A 19,607-nucleotide genomic window follows, 5' to 3' on the forward strand; every position below is an offset into this window, starting at 1 on the left:
AGGCACCGTGGGGGGGAATCGAACTCCCAACCTCCGGCTCCACAGCCCGGGGACCTAAAGCGTTGAGTTATCCGGCTACCTCTGCATCTTGTCACCCGTAAATCCCTCATTTTTGCCATTAGGTGCAATTCCACGACCGCTTGCTTCAACCTTGCTTCAAAGATGTCCCGACACAGCAGGGGAAAGGGTGGTTAGGGCTCACGTTTATTTTTGCCTTCACAAACTCTCTTGACCAACCTCCCCTCAGGACTAAGGCTTTGCTTTAGAACAATCATAGAATCATAGAGTTGGAAGGGGGTCTGTAAGGTCATCTAGCCGAACCCCGCTGCTCAAGGCAGGAATCTCAGATCAAAGCAGATCTGACCGAGGGTCGTCCCGTTTTCCCTTGGATGCCTCCAGAGCCGGAACGCCCATTCCGCTTCCTGAGGTCTTGGGTTCCATCATCTTTCATAGCTCTGCAGAAGAGAGAATATCAAAAGGGACACCATTGAATGACTCCTTCTGCCAGAGCCACTGGAACTCTCATGGACTTGACCATGGAGGCAACCCAGCAAAGAAATCTAAAGACATGGCTTAACTACAAATCCCAGAATTCCTTAGGAGATAGAGCCGGCACAGTTAAAAGTGGTGCAAGCTGCACTCACTAGGCTGCCTTCCCCTTTGCTTGCTTGGCTGATCGACTCATTGAATATCCTCTTGCCTGCTTTTCTTCAGTTTTTGATTGGGCCAGAAGAGTGTCAATCTGGTGCACAGTTTTCTGTGCCCGCCTCCCTTGGGGATGTGGGAGCGATGCAAAAAAGCTGTAAAAATTTAGTAGGAGCTGAACCGGCACACAGGTTTTGGGTGGCTCTCAGTATATATATTTATAGAGAGAGTGGTATATATACCTTTTTCTTCTGTGTTTACTCTTGAATCGTTTTGTATTTGTGCTAAGGAAAAGCAACCTAGTTCTTTTGGCATCCAACAGACGTCAGAGATCACCTGCCGGTATGTTTTACGGGGTCGGATAAAGCAGCGGGCCCCAAGTATAACGGTCCAAACTTCCTCTGGTGGATGAGAAAAATATTTATATTGATAGTTTTCTAGGGCTGAAAGTGCATTAAGGTATTTTCTTTAGAGGTATTGAAATAGGCCTTCTCAGTGGCTGCTCCTTTAGACTCTGGAACTCCCTGCCACTGGAGGTGAGGCCGACCTCCATCTTGGTTGTTCTTCTGCAAGCAGGGAAAGAGCTTTCTCTTCAGGCAAGCTTTCCCTGAATGACTGGGTGCCCAAGTAGGGTTTTTTTAAATGGATGGTTTTGCCTTTACTGCTTCGAATATGATTTTAGTCTTGCTTTTGTTTACCATGTTGCAGTGCGGTATTTGACTTTTTCTAGTTTTTGTGTACTTAATGCTTTCAGCTTTAAATATTGTCTTTTAATGAGGTAAGCGGCGCTGGGTCCTTTTTTAAAAGGAGAAAGCAGGGGTGAAAACATTGTAAATTAAGTAAAGCAAACAAATCGGTCACTATCATTGCAGGAGGTGGGTCTGACGCTCCCCCAAAGGGGAGCAGCTGACCCCCAGCCACTGCCTGAGCTTCTTCAAAATTAAGATTGAACACTGTGACTTGGGGACTGAATTTCATAGAATCACAAAGTCGGAGGGGGTTCCTCAGGGGTCATCTATCTCAACCCTCTGCTTTATGCTAGATAATCTTGGGCAGTTATTTTTCTGAAACCCTGCCAAAGGCTGCTCGAAATGGGAGTCGGGTCTCTTGGTGTTTCCTGTTCTTTCTAAGGGCTATTAAACTCTCGACTCTCGTTTCTGGGAAATGCTTTCACCCTCATTTCGGAAGCTTTTTAGAGTTTGCCTCTGCCTTATGAAATTTGTGTGGGATAAAAGAACATTTGTTTGTAGAGCATCCCTAGGAGCGAGGCATTTTTATTTGCTGTTATTGATGCTTTCCAACCCACATTTTCTGTAAGGATTTCAAGACGATATGCCTCCTTTTTTCCTCTAGCTTCCAACTTTATTCCCTCGGTAACCTGTGAAAGACACTGATTATAAACCCAGATTGCCTTAGCCTGTTACTCTAGCTATTGTACCGCACTGCCTTTGAGATAAATGATGTATAGGTGGTAAAATATTTGCCACATGGATCTGACTGTACTTTGTGCTCTCTTTCTCCTCAGCCCATCCTCTGTCAGAGCTTGGAATGTTACATTTTAAAAGTAACTTGTTCCATTATTCATTACTTCTCAGCAGCCTAGTTATCACTATCACTAGGGTCACTCCTATGCTGGATTGGCAGTAGTCTTGCCCACAGGCCAGAAAGCTGCAGGGAAAAGACTCGGTGGTTCCTTCTAGTGGCCAGTTCTGATATTGCACCTTGGAAATAGTTACAGAAAGGTAGAACAGTGGTTCTTAACTTTTTTGAAAGAAACGCCCCCTTGAGCCATTGAGGAAGTTATCATCGCCCCCCTCCCGATGGTGATGTTATTTATTTATTTATTTATTTATTTATTTATTTATTTATTTATTTATTTATTTATTTATTTATTTATTTAAGACACTTAAATCCAATGACCCCTGAAAACAAAATTCAATTCCAAGAAAATGAAATGCCCCCAAAAAGTAACATTTAATAATTTAGTTGCAAGCGAATTTTAAGACGCAAAAAGAAATACAGTATAAAAAGGGCATAAAAACAAACCGCAATGCAGGAACTAAAAATTTCAAGACAAAAACTCTGAAACTAAATTAAGATTGGAGGAAAATATATATTCATGCACACTGTAAAAAGGCTGCAGCCATCTTCACAGGTTTGGCTTGCTCCAGCGCCCCCCTACCGCCCCCCTTCTGCTCCAGCGCCCCCACACCGCCCCTTTTCGTTCTACTGCCCCCCTGAAAAATGAAATCGCCCCCTGGGGGGCATTATCGCCCACGTTAAGAACCACTGAGGTAGAAGACAGACGTCCTGTGCCATTTAGGATGGATAAGAGAATGCTATGATGCCTGGAAAATTCTTGCCAAAATATCTTAAAACGCCCCCTAAGTTACCTGTGTGTTGTTTATTATACCTAGATAGTTTTTTAAATGTGTTACATTGTTCCCTCTAAAAAGTAACACAATAACTACTAATTATATTGTTTAAAAAAAGCAACTAGTTACATTTTGTTGTTGTTTAATCGTTTAGTCGTGTCGGACTCTTGGTGACCCCATGGACAAGAGCACACCAGGCCCTCCTATCTTCCACTGTCTCCCGGAGTTGGGTCAAATTCACGTTGGTCAATTCAATGACCCTGTCCAGCCATCTCGTCCTCTCTCGTCCCCTTCTCCTCTTGCCTTCACACCTTCCCAACATCAGGGTCTTTTTCCAAGGAGTCTTCTCTTCTCATGAGATGGCCTAAGTATTGGAGCCTCAGCTTCAGGATCTGTCCTTCCAGTGAGCACTCAGCGTTTATTTCCTTCAGAATAGATAAGTTTGTTCTTCTTGCAGTCCAGGGGACACTCAAGAGTCTCCTCCAGCACCACAATTCTTTGGCGCTCAGCTTTCTTTATGGTCCAGCTCTCACTTCCATACATCACTACTGGAAAAACCATACCTTTGACTATGTGGACCTTTGTCGGCAAGGTGATGTCTTTGCTTTTTAAGATGCTCTCAAGGTTTGTCATCGCTTTCCTCCCAAGAAGCAGGCGTCTTTTAATTTCGTGGTTGCTGTCTCCACCTGCAGTGATCACGGAGCCCAAGAAAGTAAAATCCGTAGTTACATTTTAGTTAGTTGTAATTAGTTACTTCAAAGGTCTGCCTCCAACTCATTTAAAACGGTAAACTTTACAATTTCTCCTGTCTGAAACTTAGGAGTATCTTCCATTCTGTCGTGGTTCAGGTTCACCCGCTCCCTGTTGCAGGGTTGCTCAACGTGATCTGTGGGACCTCAACGGCAACGTGGTAACGGTAGTCCTGGCAAAAGCCCAGAGCCTTCAGAAGAGGGAGCCGTATCAGAGGTGAGTTTGCTTAGGGTGGGGAGGTATCGGTGTTTATTTATCCCTTCAACTCACTGGTAGATTTGCCAATAGATTTGGTGTAGCCTCCACTGCCCCCCTGCCCTAGATATGGCCCTGATAATTTTGCTCCATCAAAAGCCATCTGCAAGTTGAGTTCCTAAAATTAAGGATAACCCGTCAGTCCCAGAACGTCCCCCGAAGGAGGGGATGGGAAACTGTTTCGGGGTGCAGTAGGGACCCCATATCTGCAGGGGATCAGTTCCAAGTTCCCTGTAGATGCTGAAAAATGCAGATTATAGTGAACGCTATTATAATAGCCAATGCTATCCATATAGCATGGTCTATGCCTCCCTCTAGTGGTCCATTCTGATAATGACATCCTGGAAATATTTTTCTCTAGCAAATGCTATCCATATAGCATGGTCTATGCCTCCCTCTAGTGGCCAGTTCTGATAATGGCATCATGGAAACATGATGCTATCCATATACTGTAGCATGGCCTATGCCTCCCTCTAGTGGCCATTTCTGGTAACTTCATATTTAGAGATATCTATTTCTAGGATTTTTCTTTTAATATTTTCAGACTGTGGATAAGTGACTCAGCAGATACTGATCCCACAGAGAATATTCTCTACCTTGAAACCCTGAAAGGTGTTGCCATAAGTCAGTACTGACTCGATGGCACATTATTATTACCATTATTTTTATTAATCTCTGCTGTTGAGATGGTCTAAGCGCATGCTATCCTAGTTACACTCACTTTTATGTCTCATCCCGTCCTTTTATTTCTTTCCTGTGACTCTCAGCCTTGAATCTTGTGGTGTCGTATTCAGTTAGATGTTGCTTGGCGGTGCCTCGTTCTTGCTTCTATTTGAAAATGACTTGAAAAAAATCCAGTTTTTGACCTTTTTCTAAATGATCCCATGGGGACGTTGTGTTTTCCAGAGACCTGCCCCAAACGGGACAAGAGGCCATGGATAGAAAGGTGGAAGGTTCTCTCAACGGCCGTGGGCAAAACTATGAAATCCAGCCTAGCAAAAACCTGGAGGGTTGCGTCAGAGCCGTAGAGGAGAAGCTGGTGACTTTGGGCTTGGAGGAAGAAGCAGCTGAAGAAGGTGACGAATATGTGAACGTGTGCCAGAGCGGGTTGATGATCTACAGAGAACTGCACGACAAGCTTTTTGAGCATCAGAAGGAGGGTGTTGCCTTCCTCTACAGCCTCTACCGTCTGAGTCGGAGGGGCGGCATTCTGGCGGACGACATGGGTCTGGGCAAGACCATCCAGATCATTGCTTTTCTTTCAGGAATGTTTGATGCCGATCTCATTCAGTCGGTTCTGCTGATCATGCCCGTTACTCTGGTGAACAACTGGATGCAGGAGTTTCTCAAGTGGGCCCCGGGAATCCGGGTGAAGGTCTTCCACGGGACCAGCAAGAAAGAGCGCGGCCAAAATCTCGAGCGAGTCCAGAGGAAAAACGGGGTCTTGCTCACGTCGTATCAGATGGTCCTCGCCAACTGGGAGCAGCTCGGGAGATTGGACCAGCAGAGGTTCGTGTGGGACTACATCGTCCTGGACGAAGCCCATAAAATAAAAACGCCGTCAGCAAAAACAACAAAATCTGTCTATGCCATCCCTGCTAAAAATCGCATCCTTCTTACGGGGACCCCCGTGCAGAATAACCTACGGGAGCTTTGGGCCCTCTTCGATTTTGCCTGTCAAGGAGCCTTGCTTGGCACGGCCAAAACTTTCCGGATGGAATACGAGAATCCCATCACGAAAGCACGAGAGAAGGACGCCACTCCAGGAGAGAAGGCTCTGGGGCTTAAGATCTCGGAGAACCTGATGAGTATCATACAGCCGTATTTCTTGCGGCGAAGTAAAGATGAAATACTGAAGCTGAAATCCAAAAGAGCCAGTTGCCCACCTGGCATGGACAGAGGCTATGTTGCCCTAGAAATGCCTTCTCTTCCGAGAAAAAATGACTTAATCGTATGGGTTTACTTGGCGCCCATGCAGGAAGAGATCTACAGAAGCTTCCTCTCTTTGGATCATATTAAAGCGCTGTTGATGACAAACCGTTCTCCGTTGGCCGAGCTGACCGTGTTGAAGAAACTCTGCGATCACCCCAGGCTCTTATCGGCTCAAGCTTGCATCCAGCTTGGCTTGGAGGTTTCGGATTATTCCGAGCAGACCGAGGAGGGAGAAGGAACGGATTCGGACATGTTCCGAGAAATCAAGAAAGTCTCCTACAAGACTCTGATTGAGGAATCAGGAAAGCTAACGTTCCTCATAGCGTTGCTGGAGAAGCTGCAGGAAGAAGGCCATCAGACGCTCGTGTTCTCCCAGTCGAGAAAAATGCTGGATATAATTGAGCACATCTTGACTCAACGGCACTTTAAGCTGATGCGCATTGATGGGACAGTGACTTGTTTAGCAGAACGGGAGAGCAGGGTTGGAGATTTCCAGAAGGACAAAGGCTACTCGGTCTTTCTCCTCACGACTCAGGTCGGGGGCGTGGGACTCACGTTGACGGCAGCCACCCGCGTGGTGATCTTTGACCCCAGCTGGAATCCTGCTACGGATGCGCAAGCCGTAGACCGAGCGTACCGGATTGGCCAAAAGGAGAACGTCGTGATCTACCGGCTGATCACCTGCGGGACGGTAGAAGAGAAGATCTACAGGCGTCAAGTCTTCAAAGATTCGTTGATACGCCAAAGCACCGGAGACAAGAAAAACCCGTATCGGTACTTCACCAAGCAGGAATTAAGAGAGCTTTTCACGCTGGAGGAGACCAGAAGCTCAGCCACTCAAATCCAGCTCCAGTCTCTGCACGCCCGTCAGAGGAATTCTGATCCGCAGCTGGACGAACACATTGCATATCTCCACACGTTGGAGATGTTCGGCATTTCCGACCACGACCTCATGTACACGTGTGAGACGGGTCACGAGGAACAAGCTGAAGATGAGGAGGCCCATCGGTACATCGAACACAGGGTTCAGAAGGCTCAAGAATTGGTCCAGCTAGAATCGCAGCTCACAAATGTCAAGTACCAGCAGCCTCGCTTTTCGTGAATCTCCGGTCTACTTCCCAACCAAGTTGCATCCAACACAACGGAAAGCATTCACAAGCTCCATTCCTGGCACCGCAACGGCCATGTTGTCTTCTCAAGTCAGAGTTGTTTATAATACCTGCCCGGCCCAAGATGGATGGGTGCAGTTTTCTCTCCGTCTCCTTCTCCAGTGACTCCTCTCCCAGTGGAGCTAAACTGATTTTTGTCCCACAACTCCTGTCTGGTAGTAACCAGCCGGTCGGTCTAGTAACCTCTAAGCCAGTGGTTCTTAACCTTGGGTTACTCAGATGTTTTTGAACTGCAACTCCCAGAAACCCCAGCGAGCAGAGCTGATGGTGAAGGCTTCTGGGAGTTGCAGTCCAAAAACATCTGAGTAGCAAAGGTTAAGAACCAGTGCTCTAAGCAACCACTTGCTTATGTGCTTCAAGGTCTAACGTCCCGAAATCGCCGCTGCTCGCCAAAAGAAATGACGTTAGACGTGTGGCAGATGCAGAATCCTGCCCCAAAGACTGTACTGGATGTGGGGGAAGATCTTATGCTAGACATATGACTAAGCACGATGGTTTGATGTTTATCTTTCTCCATTTAGGGAGGAAGTCAATGGATGCAAACTCAGGAAGGAAGAAATAATTGCTCTCAGGAACTTCTGCCTCTTTTTCCTTACTTGATTAGAGAAAAACTAAGCACTCGTACGAAGTCAACATGTTTTTTTACTGTCCTTTCTTGTACTAGTAAAGTTTTTTTTTCCTATTTAAAAAGCTCACATCGGCTTAAGGGTTTTAATTTTCGATGTTGTTAGAAGCTGGTTGTCTTAGAGAGAGAGAGAGAGAGAGAGAGAGAGGTTTTGCCAAGGGCGTATGATCCAGTGTCTAATTTGATCCTTCGAGATCCATGCACTCACAGAGGGTGATTGGGGTTGAATCATGAAGAATCTAGACTAGTGGTTCCCAACCTGGATTCACCCAGATGTTCCTTGGACTGCAATTCCCAGAAGCCTTCACCACCAGCTGTGCTGCTCAGAATTTCTTGGAGTTGCAGTCCAAAAACATCTGGGTGAATCCAGGTTGGGACTTCCTGCTGTAGAACCTCAACTATACCATTTCCTGATATGATATTGACAATTTTTTTTAAAATGCTCCATCTCATTTTTAAAAAAAACCACACACCCAGGGAGGAGGGAGAAAAATCTTTCCTTGCTAGTTTTCTGCTTGCAGGGAAAGTTAAAGAAGAAGAAAATAAAGAAACGATTGCAGGGTGAAATATGAGGCCCCGCTTGTTGCCTGCAATTATAGAATCTCACTCCACTATATGCAAAAACCAAGGCAATTCCAACCTGTTTGGAAAAAATTTTTCCAAGACCTCTTTTGAGTCAGTGATCCTGGGTAGAGAAAAGAATCAGTGAGGTCCTAGTGGGTAGAGCACTGGGCCTATCACTCAGAGTTCAGATCCCCACTCGGGCGTGCAACTCACCGGACGAAGTTTGGCAGGCACCGTTTGTTATCCTGTCCTACCGCACAGGATTGTTGTGTGAATGGGCAGGGATTTATGCCACCTTCAGGCCACTGGAGGAAGAGCAGGATACTACCCTGTTTCCCCGAAAATAAGACCTATCCTGAAAATAAGCCCTAGTCTGATTTTTCAGGATGCTCGTCATATAAGCTCTACCCCCAAAATAAGCCCTAGTTAAGTGAGACCCCCGCCCTCCACCCTTGCAAAAATGAATATAAGACCCTGTCTTATTTTGGGGGAGACACGATATATATGAGGGAACTTGCCTGGCAACAGATGCCCAAACAAATGGGGAAATGACAACGTAGGAGAGCATCCATGTTGCTTTTGATGGGGGGGGCGGCTCTCTCTGAATCTTTTCTGCGGGATGCAAACAATACACCCTCCTGCCCCGTTTCCCCCCCCCATCCCCAGGCCCTTGACAGAAGAATCCATTTGATAACGAATTAGTTACCCAAGCTCTGTGTTTTGCTTTTTTTTTTTTTGGCCAGCGGCAAGGAACAATGGGCCAAGAGCGCGCCAGGAAATTCTAATAAACAAGATGAAAGTCTCTCCAAGAGAGGCACGGGATTTGCAAATAATAAAACATTTCAGCATGAGAGTAAAGGGCATATGGCAAATGGGGAGGGCACAGGACCCCTGCCCCAGCCGGGCCGGCAGGAAGGAAAACAAAAGGGAACCATTTCGGAGCCGAAGCCGGCTAAAGAGTTACCCACAGGAGGAATAAAAAGGCAGAAAGGGAAAATTCCTTCCTATTTCTCTAACACACACACACACACACACACACACACACACACACACAGATAACACTGAATATTTTTTAAAATTCAATTCCACTATCTGCCCAGCAGAACTGCTGAGATTCACAAGCAGAATAGCTTCAAGTTCCCTCCTTTGTAGACCACCCCCTTTTCTCATGAACTGGCACTTACAGTCTCAATAACTCGCTTTTTACCATTTGTAACTGAAAGAATAAAAACCATTTTCTTGACTTACCGTTGCGAACACTTCAGACGGCAAATGGATAACAGACTTTCGACAATGGACGTTCCTTGTGCTGTGCAGAGGAAGTGCAGGTGGAGGGATCCACAAAATAGCTTCCAATCTCCCCCCCCCAAAGGACTGCACCCCTTTTCTTAGGATCTGGCACTGACATTTTCAAGAACTCACTCCAAGACATTAGTAGGAGAAAAAAAAAATTAAAACCCTTTCGTTTACTTACAGTTGAGCAGATCAAACAGCAAACTGACAAACATGACTGTTTTCAACTTCAACAGACTCTAGAGAGGGAAAGAGACACTGAGCAGAAAGGCGGGGCTCTCTTTGAACTCAGAGGCAGGGAAGGAATGACTGCTTAATGTGGGATAGATTCACCAGCACCCCAACCGAGAAACATCCCTCCCAGCCATACTTACTAAAGCTAGCATGCGAGGTTGTAAAAACTCCAACAGAATCCTGGAGGATTCTGGGATTTGCATCCAAAAAGAGTAAAATGTCCCCAAGCTTTGATTTTCTTCCATATTTGTATATCTACCAGAGATGTTGTGTCTTGACAGCAGGAGTCGTTGGAATCAGACAAAGCCCCGACTTCCTCCCGTGTTGGGGTTGCATAAGGGGGCCGACCAAAGGCTCTGGCATGCCTCGAGGGCAATAATGCCCCCTACCCATATTCCCCTGGAACTGTTATATAGAGGCGCACTGTGGCCTCTGATAATGACAGAGATATGAAGCCATACTGCTGAGAACGGGAACTGTTGCAGATTCCAACCCCCGTGGACCCAGTTCTGTTGCTCTCATTAGAGGAGACCCAATCAGTCCACGGGACTTCCATAAGTACGGGTTTACCGGCTGGCCGTTGATGCCGAGGGTCTGCAAGCCTCTGGCACGCCAGATGTTTTAGACTACAACTCCCATTGTTCTTTAGCACCGGGGGGTTGGAGTCCAAGGCATCTGGGGGTGCCGAAGGTCCACCATCCCCGGCAGTAGCTGGATTTTACCCTGTGAATAAATCGAACCTGCCTCTAATTCAAATGGGGGGGGGTGTCTAGAACCATGCGTGTTTTCCTAGATGGTACTTCTTGGGTCATCGCCTGGTTTCAAATGCGGAACCTCCCCATGTCTGGACAGCCCCTCGGCTCCTCGCTTGATCCCACGGGCCAGTCTTTTGAAATGAGTATTGCAAAGACGAGGAAGGTGGGAAAGATACGAAATGTCACGCTCAGCTAACAAAGGCAAGTGACGGTGGCTACCATATAAACACAGCCAAGCTGGGTATTATGAATATATGCTCCCCCCCCCCCCCGATTTCTGTGCACCACTAAGCTGCTGGATAATGAGTTCCTTGCTGAGAAAGTCTACAGAACCCCTCTGATCCCAAAAGTGGGATGTCCCTGGCTGGAGATATTGTTGTTTAGCCGTTAAGTTGTGTCCGACTCTTCGTGACCCCGATGGACCGGAGCACGCCAGGCCCTCCTGTCTTCCACTGCCTCTCGGAGTTGGGTCAAATATCATGTTGGTCGCTTCGATGACACTGTCCAACCATCTCATCCTCGGTCGTCCCCTTCTCCTCTTGCCTTCACACTTTCCCAACATCAAAGTCTTTTCCAGGGAGTCTTCTCTTCTCATGAGATGGCCAAAGTATTGGAACCTCAGCTTCAGGATCTGCCCTTCCAGGGAGCACTCGGGGTTGATTTCCTTCAGAATGGATAGGTTTGTTCTCTTTGCAGTCCAGGGGGCTCTCAAGAGCCTCCTCCAGCACCACAGTTCAAAAGCATCAATTCTTCGGCGGTCAGCCTTCTTTATGGTCGTCTTCCTTGATCTTTCTTCTTCTGCATGCCTGTAAATCAAGGTGATCAGGGTCTAACTCCATTTCTGAGGGGATTATGAGATCTTTTCCTTTCCGGCTGACTCTTAGGATCTAAACTTTACAACCACAGTCCTGACCTACGGATTTCCCCACTCACGGAGCTAATGAGTCCTTTTGGGAGTTACTCCCATTTCCAACCTTCTTGTGCTTTTCACATCGCTACCTCTCTCCCCCACTTACCAAAGCTGGCACATCTGTCTGGGCGGCTGTTCGTAAGGCTCAGCCGTGGCCGGCTACTTTAGTGGCACACCTCGGAAAGTTTTCTAAATGTTGGCTGTTCAAGAAAGTTCTCGACACAAACTCTTGCCATCACTCTCCGCCCTCACTTTTTCCACCCATGGAAAGCAGCACCTTCCTGCTGGGCGTAGGGCTTAGAGGAAACATGGAGTGCGGCGTGTTTTGGGTGTGTAAAAACAAGTTAATGTTTTGAACAGGCTGATTGTGGACACCTATGACCCTCTGGTACAAACTCGGGAAATGTAATGCAGGTGTCTCTCTCTGTGAGCAATAATTCAACATCCCTTGATGCCAGTTGATTGACATTCGTCCCCCCTGTTATAGTAGTCACCCCATATAAAGATAATTGAGTTGATTAAATTTCAATATATTTGCATATGATTCACAACAGTGTTGGTTCCCTTCCTCAGCTGTTACACTGTGGGAAATGAATGATATAACTCCGTTCTTCGTTCTGAGAGCGTCGGAACCGGCGCACATCCCTAAAGCTGTGGTTCAGAGTTTGGAAAAGTTAATTTTTCTATGCCAAAAGTCTCCCAGAACTAACCAGTCATTATGTCAGGGGCTGTGTGAGCTTGGTTGGTGGAGGTGGTTTGGCCAGAAAAGAAACTTCTCCAAAATCTAGTTTAAGCCAGCATTTGACTGTGCATCAGTGGCTTACCGTATGCCAGTGGTTCCAACCTGCGCACTGCAATTCCCAGAAGACCGGAGGACCCTTTCAACTAAGCTGTGAGACCACAGCTAAAGGACATCGTGACTTTGGCTTCTATGTTATGGATGGAAACCTAGGGGCTCCGAGACCCATCAGCCCCAGCTACCTAGCAAGTGGTCCGGGTTGACAGAAGTTGCAGTCCAACAACATCTGCATGCTCCCTAGATATTTTTGCTCTCCTTGTAGTTGCTCAATAGCTTGGTGGTTGAGGTTGGGAGTTCGATTCCCCCACTGGACCTCCTGGGAGTAGAGCCAGCCTGGGTAGCCTTGGGCTAGCTGCACAGAGTCCCAGGGATCCCCTCCAGAAGGAGGGAGGGGGAAACCACGTCTGAGCACTCTCTCCCTGGAAAACCCAGGAAAGGATAACTAAGTTAGAGCGGGTTGGATGGTGGACGATAAATATTATGGTGCTCATTTTATCTGTCGTAAAACTAGGATGCCAAAAAACATTTCCAATCAAAGCTTGTGGTTGGTAAGTGTTTGCCTCTTGGAAGTGGGGGAGGGCCCATCTGGCTACCAGTGAATATTAAGAAGCTTCCCCACACCTTCCTGATGCTTTGGACTACAACACCCATCACGTCTGCCTCCCCCAGCCGTTCTTTTGGGGAGGATGGGTGTTGTAGTCCAAAATAAGTACCGGAAAGGCACAGGAAAGCTGAACTGACCGGGGATGTCTTATAGACCAGCAAAGGGAATGGAGAAACACAATGCATTCAGCCTCGTGTCGTGTCCTGCCTCTTCTGCGTTTTCTCCCAAGCAAAGCACATCTCACTAATTTCATTAAGCGTTCTCTTACGAGGCTTCTGGCGCTTCCTTGCAAGCACGTACTAACTTCAAGGCCCTCTGCCGGCCCCACTAATTAGTTTTGCATGGGGAAGGGTGAGAAGATAATTGATTTATCTGTTCTCCAGCTCTCGTTTGCCAAGGCTGTTCTAGGAGAAGCCAAAGGAGAGGGGTGAAAACCAACAAGCACACCCTCCCCACCCACCCACCCCCAAAAAACACATACCAAAATCAGAGTGGAGGATGCCCAAAATATATTTCTGGAACTAGAGGCAGAAGGTTTCACAACCACCAACCTAGGTAGGAAATGCAATTGTAGCAGAATAAATGGATAAAAATTAGGAGTAGCCCTTTAAATTCATTTTTTAATAATTTTTTTTAACCCCAGCTTTATCTTTAAAAGGACCCCAGGTGGCTTGAGGGAGGGTCTCCAACGTCCTGGATTCTCCAAGAATTCCCTAGGTAGAATTCGAAGAGATCGAATCCGCAAACATACGCCTTGAATTTCTCTAGGCCTTCGTATCCTGCCCCAAACGCTTCCTAGGCAGAAGATGCCCCAGTGCTCCTTGGGAGTTGTGGTTCTTCAGAAGTCAAACTCTATAGAGCCCAAATGGCAATAAGACTACGACACCCAGGAAGCATTGCAGCAGCTTCCTCCCTGGGACAGGAAACCAAGGCCAAGACCGGCCTTGCCCAGGTGAGTGAAAATGAAGATGGCCGCAAGGATGTCTGTCTGCGGGTGGGAACTCCCAGAATTCTGCCGGGGGAATTCTCAGAGAATGCTGGGAGTTGGAGTCCAAAACTCCTCTAAAACAATGGCTCACTTCGAGTTAACTCTTCGCCACCTTCCTGATATCCGAAATCTGTTGGCGAAGGCAGCCACTTCAGTTTGCTTGATGATGAAGCCAGCCCCGCCTGCGTCCCATCCAAAGGATGAAAGGATATTAAAACCTGCTATGCAAGATTTTTATTTCCATGACCGGTCGCTCGTCACCTCAACCCACAAATGTTGGTTCTAACCTATAAAACCTTAAACGACTTAGGCCCAAGCGATCTTAAGTTCAGCGTCGCCTGCCCGGGTGTTCAAATCATCAGGAGGGGGCCTCTCTCTCTGTCCCACCCACCTTTACAGGGGCATTTTGGTGGGGACACAGGAGAGGGGCCTTCTCAGTGGCTGCTCCTTTAGACTCTGGAACTCCCTCCCACTGGAGGCCCAGCCTGGCCCCCTCTTTGCTGTCCTTCCACAAGCAAGCCGAGACCTTTCTCTTCAGGCAGGCTTTGCCTTAATGACTGCCTGCCTGAGTGCAGATTTTTTTTAATGAATGGTTGTGCCTTAATGGTTTGAATGTGTTTATAGGGTTGCTTCTGCTTTTTGCATGGAATTCCTTTGATCCTTTTCAGTATTAGTATACTCACTGTTGTTAGTTTTAATATTGTCTCTTAATGGTGTAAGCTGCCTTGGGTCCTTTTGAAGAGAAAGGTGGGTCACAAGTATTTTTAATTCATTAATCGTTAGGGAAGCAATCAGCCACACACACTGGTGTAGAGGCCTCCTGCTTTTAGTGGGGAGCTGGTAGGCATGAATGGGGGGTACCTTGATTTTGATGTGGGGCAGTGCCCCCTTGGTCCTCAACAACGAACCCCCATTGCCAGGTGGGGAACCCCAGTGGACCGTCCTGGGTCTGTGGGCCTGAGGTTCCCCACCCCACTTGTAAAGCCTTCTAGTTTTTTAGACTCACAGGGCCTACAGCCATGATGGGTAGGGGATCATGGGAGCTGTAGTCCACTGAGTGACTTTTCCGCGCTCCGCATGAAAATATTGGTTGCTGATCGGGGTGGTGGGACCATCGAATACCACCCACCTACCCAAATTTCTCTCCTGTTTCAGGTCTTGATGACGACCCCCCCCGTGCCATCTGTTCCCTGATTGGCTGATCCACTTGCTTTCTGATTGGCCGATTGAACCCTATATAAACTTCCCCACCGGGAGGTCAACCACAGTCTCGCCTGTGTTCTCCACGATGCACCCATTAACCTGTATTCTTCTATTGTGGCCGCCCGCGCCAGGTCATAAGATCTCCGTGCAATGTGTTTCCTGGACTCTAATCGCAGGAATCCCTCTACCGAAGAATAATAAACAAAAGCAGCAGGACGGTTGGGTCATCATGGGTGAAACTTTTCCCCCACTCCGCAGGAAGGTTAAAAATAAACACGGGAGGAGTCAAAAACGCTTTCATCTTACCCTTCGGGCTGGAAACCTCTCTGAAAAAGAAGATTTCTGCGTGTCTGTGTGTCCACCCAAGTCCAGCCAGGCCGTGCCGATGGCCAAACGCAGGAGGCAAGGGGAGGCTTCTAATTTTTGTGTTGTTGAGTCGTTAAGTCATGTCCGACTCTTCACAACCCCATGGACCCCAAAGCACGCCAGGCTTCCATTTTACCTGTCGCCATTTAGCAGGTGCCTGTCCCGTTTTCCTGGAAATGCCCTGTTGAACCTTCTGTTAGTGTGGCTTGTTCAAACCCCTCCGTCTCCAAACTTCTCCAGAGCCGGTGGACTACAGCGCCGCTAATCCTCAGCCAACACGGCGAACAGGGGAGGATGAAGGTGGGAGCCCAACCCCTCTCATGTTAGCATGCCCAGGTGAGAGAGAGAGAGGAGCACTCTTGAAATAATAAATAATAATCATAATAATTAGCCCAAACAACGACACTTGGTAAACGAGGCTGCGCACAGCAGTTGAGTCAGAGAAGTCTGTAAGCCCCTTACATAATAGGATCCGAAACTTTCAGAAGCAGACACCCCGTGAGGAAAAGGGGAAGAATGGATGGCAAGGTCTCATTCACCCATCCCTCGTGACTCACACCTGGGGCTCGCCTGTTTGCTTAACGATAGGATTTGGATGATCGGATTTGTCTGAGTTGAAGGACTGCATTGTTGAAGGCTCTCCGTGAGTCAGCAATCCACTCCTGCTCCTTTTGGCAAAGCCATTGCCTAGAGAGATTAACAACCAGGAGCCCTGCTGTGTTGGTCCACTAAAAACTGGTGGAGGTTGTGTTGCAGAGCTTTGGATTTTTTGGTTAATTCCCTCATGCTGTCCAGAGGAAGTGCAGGGGGAGATCCATAGAGCAAAACAGCTTCAAGTCCCCCCCCCAAAGGACTCCACCTGTTTTCTCAGGATCTAACACTGACATGTTCAATGACTCACTCTGAGACATTAACAGGAGAAAAAAAAATTAAAACCCTTTCATTTACTTACAGTTGAACGGATAAAACAACAACGGACAAAGGTGACTACTTCCAGCCGTCGACTTCAACAGACACTAGAAAGGGAAAGAGGCACTGAGCAGAAAGGCGGGGCTCTCTCTGAGTTCACAGGCAGGGAAGGAATTTATTGGTTGGTGCTGGAGAGATTGACAGTCACTCCAGCCCTGAAACATCCCTCCTAGCCACACCCTCTCCAGGCAGCATGTAGGGTTGTAAAGGCGGCGAGTTCCAGAATTTGGGGAGTAACATCTGAGTTCAGTGGTAGTGCTTGGCGTACAAAACTGCCAACGTCAAGAAGTTTTCCATGGAGGATTGGCTTTCTCCAAAAGGACGTCTCGGGTCAGGGTTAGAGTGTGCTGCTCTCACACACAGATGTACACACACGCACACAGAGGACAAAAATAGGCGCTGATTGGTGTAAAATGTACCTGTGGTATTTGGTAGGCAGAGATGAACCGAACAGATATTACAGTGAGACCATCCCTACAGAGCTCCCTTAAACGGTGAAATCCACTTCATTATTCTGGCGGATGGTTTTTACTTCCACAAGTTGCAAAGCAATTTTGATGGTCTTCGAAGCTTGTCCAAACCTCTGCTTTCTCTCCCAGGGGTAAGAGAAAGGAAATGTCTTCCTGTTTTACTAAACAGACAGTTCGGTCATTTTTTTCCTACCTAGAAGAACCCACAAATGACTGCAAAAGCCGAAGGAGATTGAAAGCTGTGACTTTAGTACAGAAAAAGATGCATGCAACTGATTAAGCACCAGCAGTGTGTGTGTGAGAGAGTGAAATTGTACTGTTTTAAGATTGTCCTCTGCTGGCCTTGGGGGGGGGGGGGTCCATTTGGTCCAATTCTTCATTGCAAATTATTCAGAGGGAATTTCAGAGAGCCGGGTTTTTATTCTGTTTAATCCTCGACCCTCTGAATTAAAGTTCTGCTGGAAAAATCTCCAAATGAAGGATAATTTGAGGGCTGTCTTGTGTTCAATAAGACACGGGGCCACCGGAGGAAGGGGCACCGAGGAACACGGGAAGCGGCCTTGACCTGAGTCACGTGCTTGTTCCTTCTAGCCCAGTTTTGCCAGACTCTGACCGGCAGCAAAACTGGGTCAGGGTCTAACTCAGAATCCTTTCCTAGCCTTGAACTCATGGGGATTCCCTGGTGCTGTCCCCCAGCTCACTCCGAAGACAGGCGGCGCTCGCTGCATCGTGTTGCGCAGCCCAACCATTGCACGGCCAACAAGGGTTCCTCAGTGATGCGGTGTTGTTGAAACAACCACACACCGCATAAAACTGACAGCATGCAGTTGTATAGTCTTTGCTGCATTTTGGGAGGGAGGGAAATATAAGCTATGGATAGGAGGAGTACTGGAGTACTACTTAGAGGTGTTTTTTTTTTTATAAGAAACGTGGAATCATAGAATCATGGAGTCGGAAGGCCCAACTGGAAGGTCATCAAGTCCAACTGCCTTTCCAGTGTGGGAATCCAAATCAAAGCAGAAGTGACCAATGGTGGTCCCATTTGCTCTTGAGTGCCTCTCCAGCATTGGAGCGGTTGCCACCTCTTCAGGTCACTGGTTCCACTGTCGTACTGCTCTAACAGTTGGAAAGTTTTTCCTGATATTCCACCGAAATCAGGCTTCCTTTAACTTGAGCGCATTGTTGCATGTCCTGCACTCAGGGATGATCGAGAACAGATCCTCCCCCTCCTCTGTAGGACAGCCTTTCAAATATCTGAAAAGTGTTCTACCATCTCCCCTCTGTCTTCTTTTCTCAAGGCTAAACATGCCCAGTTCTTTTCATCTTTCCTCCTAGGGCTCGGTTTTCAGCCCCCTGGTCCTCCTTGTCGCCCTCCTCTGGACTTGTTCCAATTTATCAGCATCCTTCTTGAAGTGTGGAGTCCAGAACCGGACACAAGACTCAAGGTGAGGCCTCACCCTTGCCGAATAGAGGGGGACTAGCACCTCGCAGGAAATGGAGACTGTACTTCTGCTCATGCAGCCAAAAGTAGCCTATTATTTTAGGCTGCGAACACAGCATATGCTGGCTGTTCTTGGCCAGATGCTTAAAAGTGCCCCATGCGCTGACGCCCGTCCCGAGTTGTGGAGTCAACAAGACACCTTCCTGTCCTCGTTTATAGCTGGCATAACAAAGAAGCCACTGGCTGTCCCAACACAGTTTGCACCATAAACACTGTTTATTTTCGGTGTGTCTTAAGTGGGAATAAAACCAAAAGAGGAGAACGAACCATCACCCTCTTGGCTGCCCTTCAGAGCATTGGATGATGGGTGGGAGGCCCTTTGAAGTCCCCGCTTGGCTTCAGCGTCCCGCACGGGGCTTGCACACAGATGCAAACAGAACCCCAAATGGTTTTGGGACATGCAACTTTGTGGTGCACCACTAAGACCCATCAACAACAGCGTGTTTTGATTCTTAAGCCACAACCTCGAGGGTTCGGTTTGTTTTTCACATATTTTCTGAAGAAACCTCGTCTCGTTGTGTTTTAGGGTTATTCCAGGCTAGTCGACTAGACTCTGGGGTCCCCCCCCTGCATTTCTCTGGAGAAAGAGGCATGCCCACAAAATTCAGCCAGAAAAAGTTCGGCAAGGAGCCATCTTGGGGGGGGGGCGAGAGCCACTTTTCAGATGGGCCAGGAGGCTGAGGGCCACACTATCTAAAATCACGCAAACGACACACAAGGAAGAAGGGAGGTGGAGGGAAGAAAAGTATGTGCTGTTTTTCAGCTCTGTTATCTGTAAATTTTTTTCCCATGATGTTGTGACATGCTGCTAATTTGCTTTAGACTTAGGGTGACCCTAATAGAGTTTCCAAGGTATCTGAGAAAGTTTACTACTTCCTACTCCCCAGTGACTCTCTATGGCTGAACAGGAATTCGAACCCAGCTCTCCTGAGTTCCTAGTCTGACACTCTGCCCATGACACCACACTGGCAATTGATTATTTTTTATTCCTTATTTTAAAGCCATCCAGGCTGGGGAACAACATAGACGGCAGGACTTCCCCATACTTAACCCTGTGCTTTTCTGAATTATTCCCTTTTGCCTGCCCGGAAACTCTTGCCTTTTATTTATTTATTTCATATCCTATAATCAATCTACTTAATTAATTTTAGGATCACTGGAGGATCTCAGAGGCTAAAATCTTAAGAGATGAGGGAAATG

General features: G+C 47.4%; 1 protein-coding gene across 2 annotated transcripts; it reads left to right on the top strand.

The window, feature by feature from the left end:
• The first annotated feature begins 775 nt into the window (after nucleotides 1-775).
• Nucleotides 776-7,821, top strand: ERCC6L (ERCC excision repair 6 like, spindle assembly checkpoint helicase). 2 transcript variants are annotated; one of them, XM_020812664.3, is made up of 3 exons: nucleotides 776-987; nucleotides 3,869-3,986; nucleotides 4,932-7,821. In XM_020812664.3, exon 3 carries the CDS (start codon nucleotides 4,960-4,962, stop codon nucleotides 7,057-7,059), a length of 2,100 nt encoding a protein of 699 aa, XP_020668323.3. In that variant the 5' UTR covers nucleotides 776-987; nucleotides 3,869-3,986; nucleotides 4,932-4,959; the 3' UTR covers nucleotides 7,060-7,821. The 2 variants fall into 2 exon arrangements, with proteins under 2 accessions (XP_020668323.3, XP_078250102.1); XM_078393976.1 differs by having other exon boundaries at nucleotides 3,891-3,986.
• Nucleotides 7,822-19,607: the final 11,786 nt, after the last annotated feature.

This window comes from Pogona vitticeps, chromosome 5 (genome assembly GCF_051106095.1).
Source record: "Pogona vitticeps strain Pit_001003342236 chromosome 5, PviZW2.1, whole genome shotgun sequence".
In the NCBI taxonomy this organism is placed as follows: domain Eukaryota; kingdom Metazoa; phylum Chordata; class Lepidosauria; order Squamata; family Agamidae; genus Pogona; species Pogona vitticeps.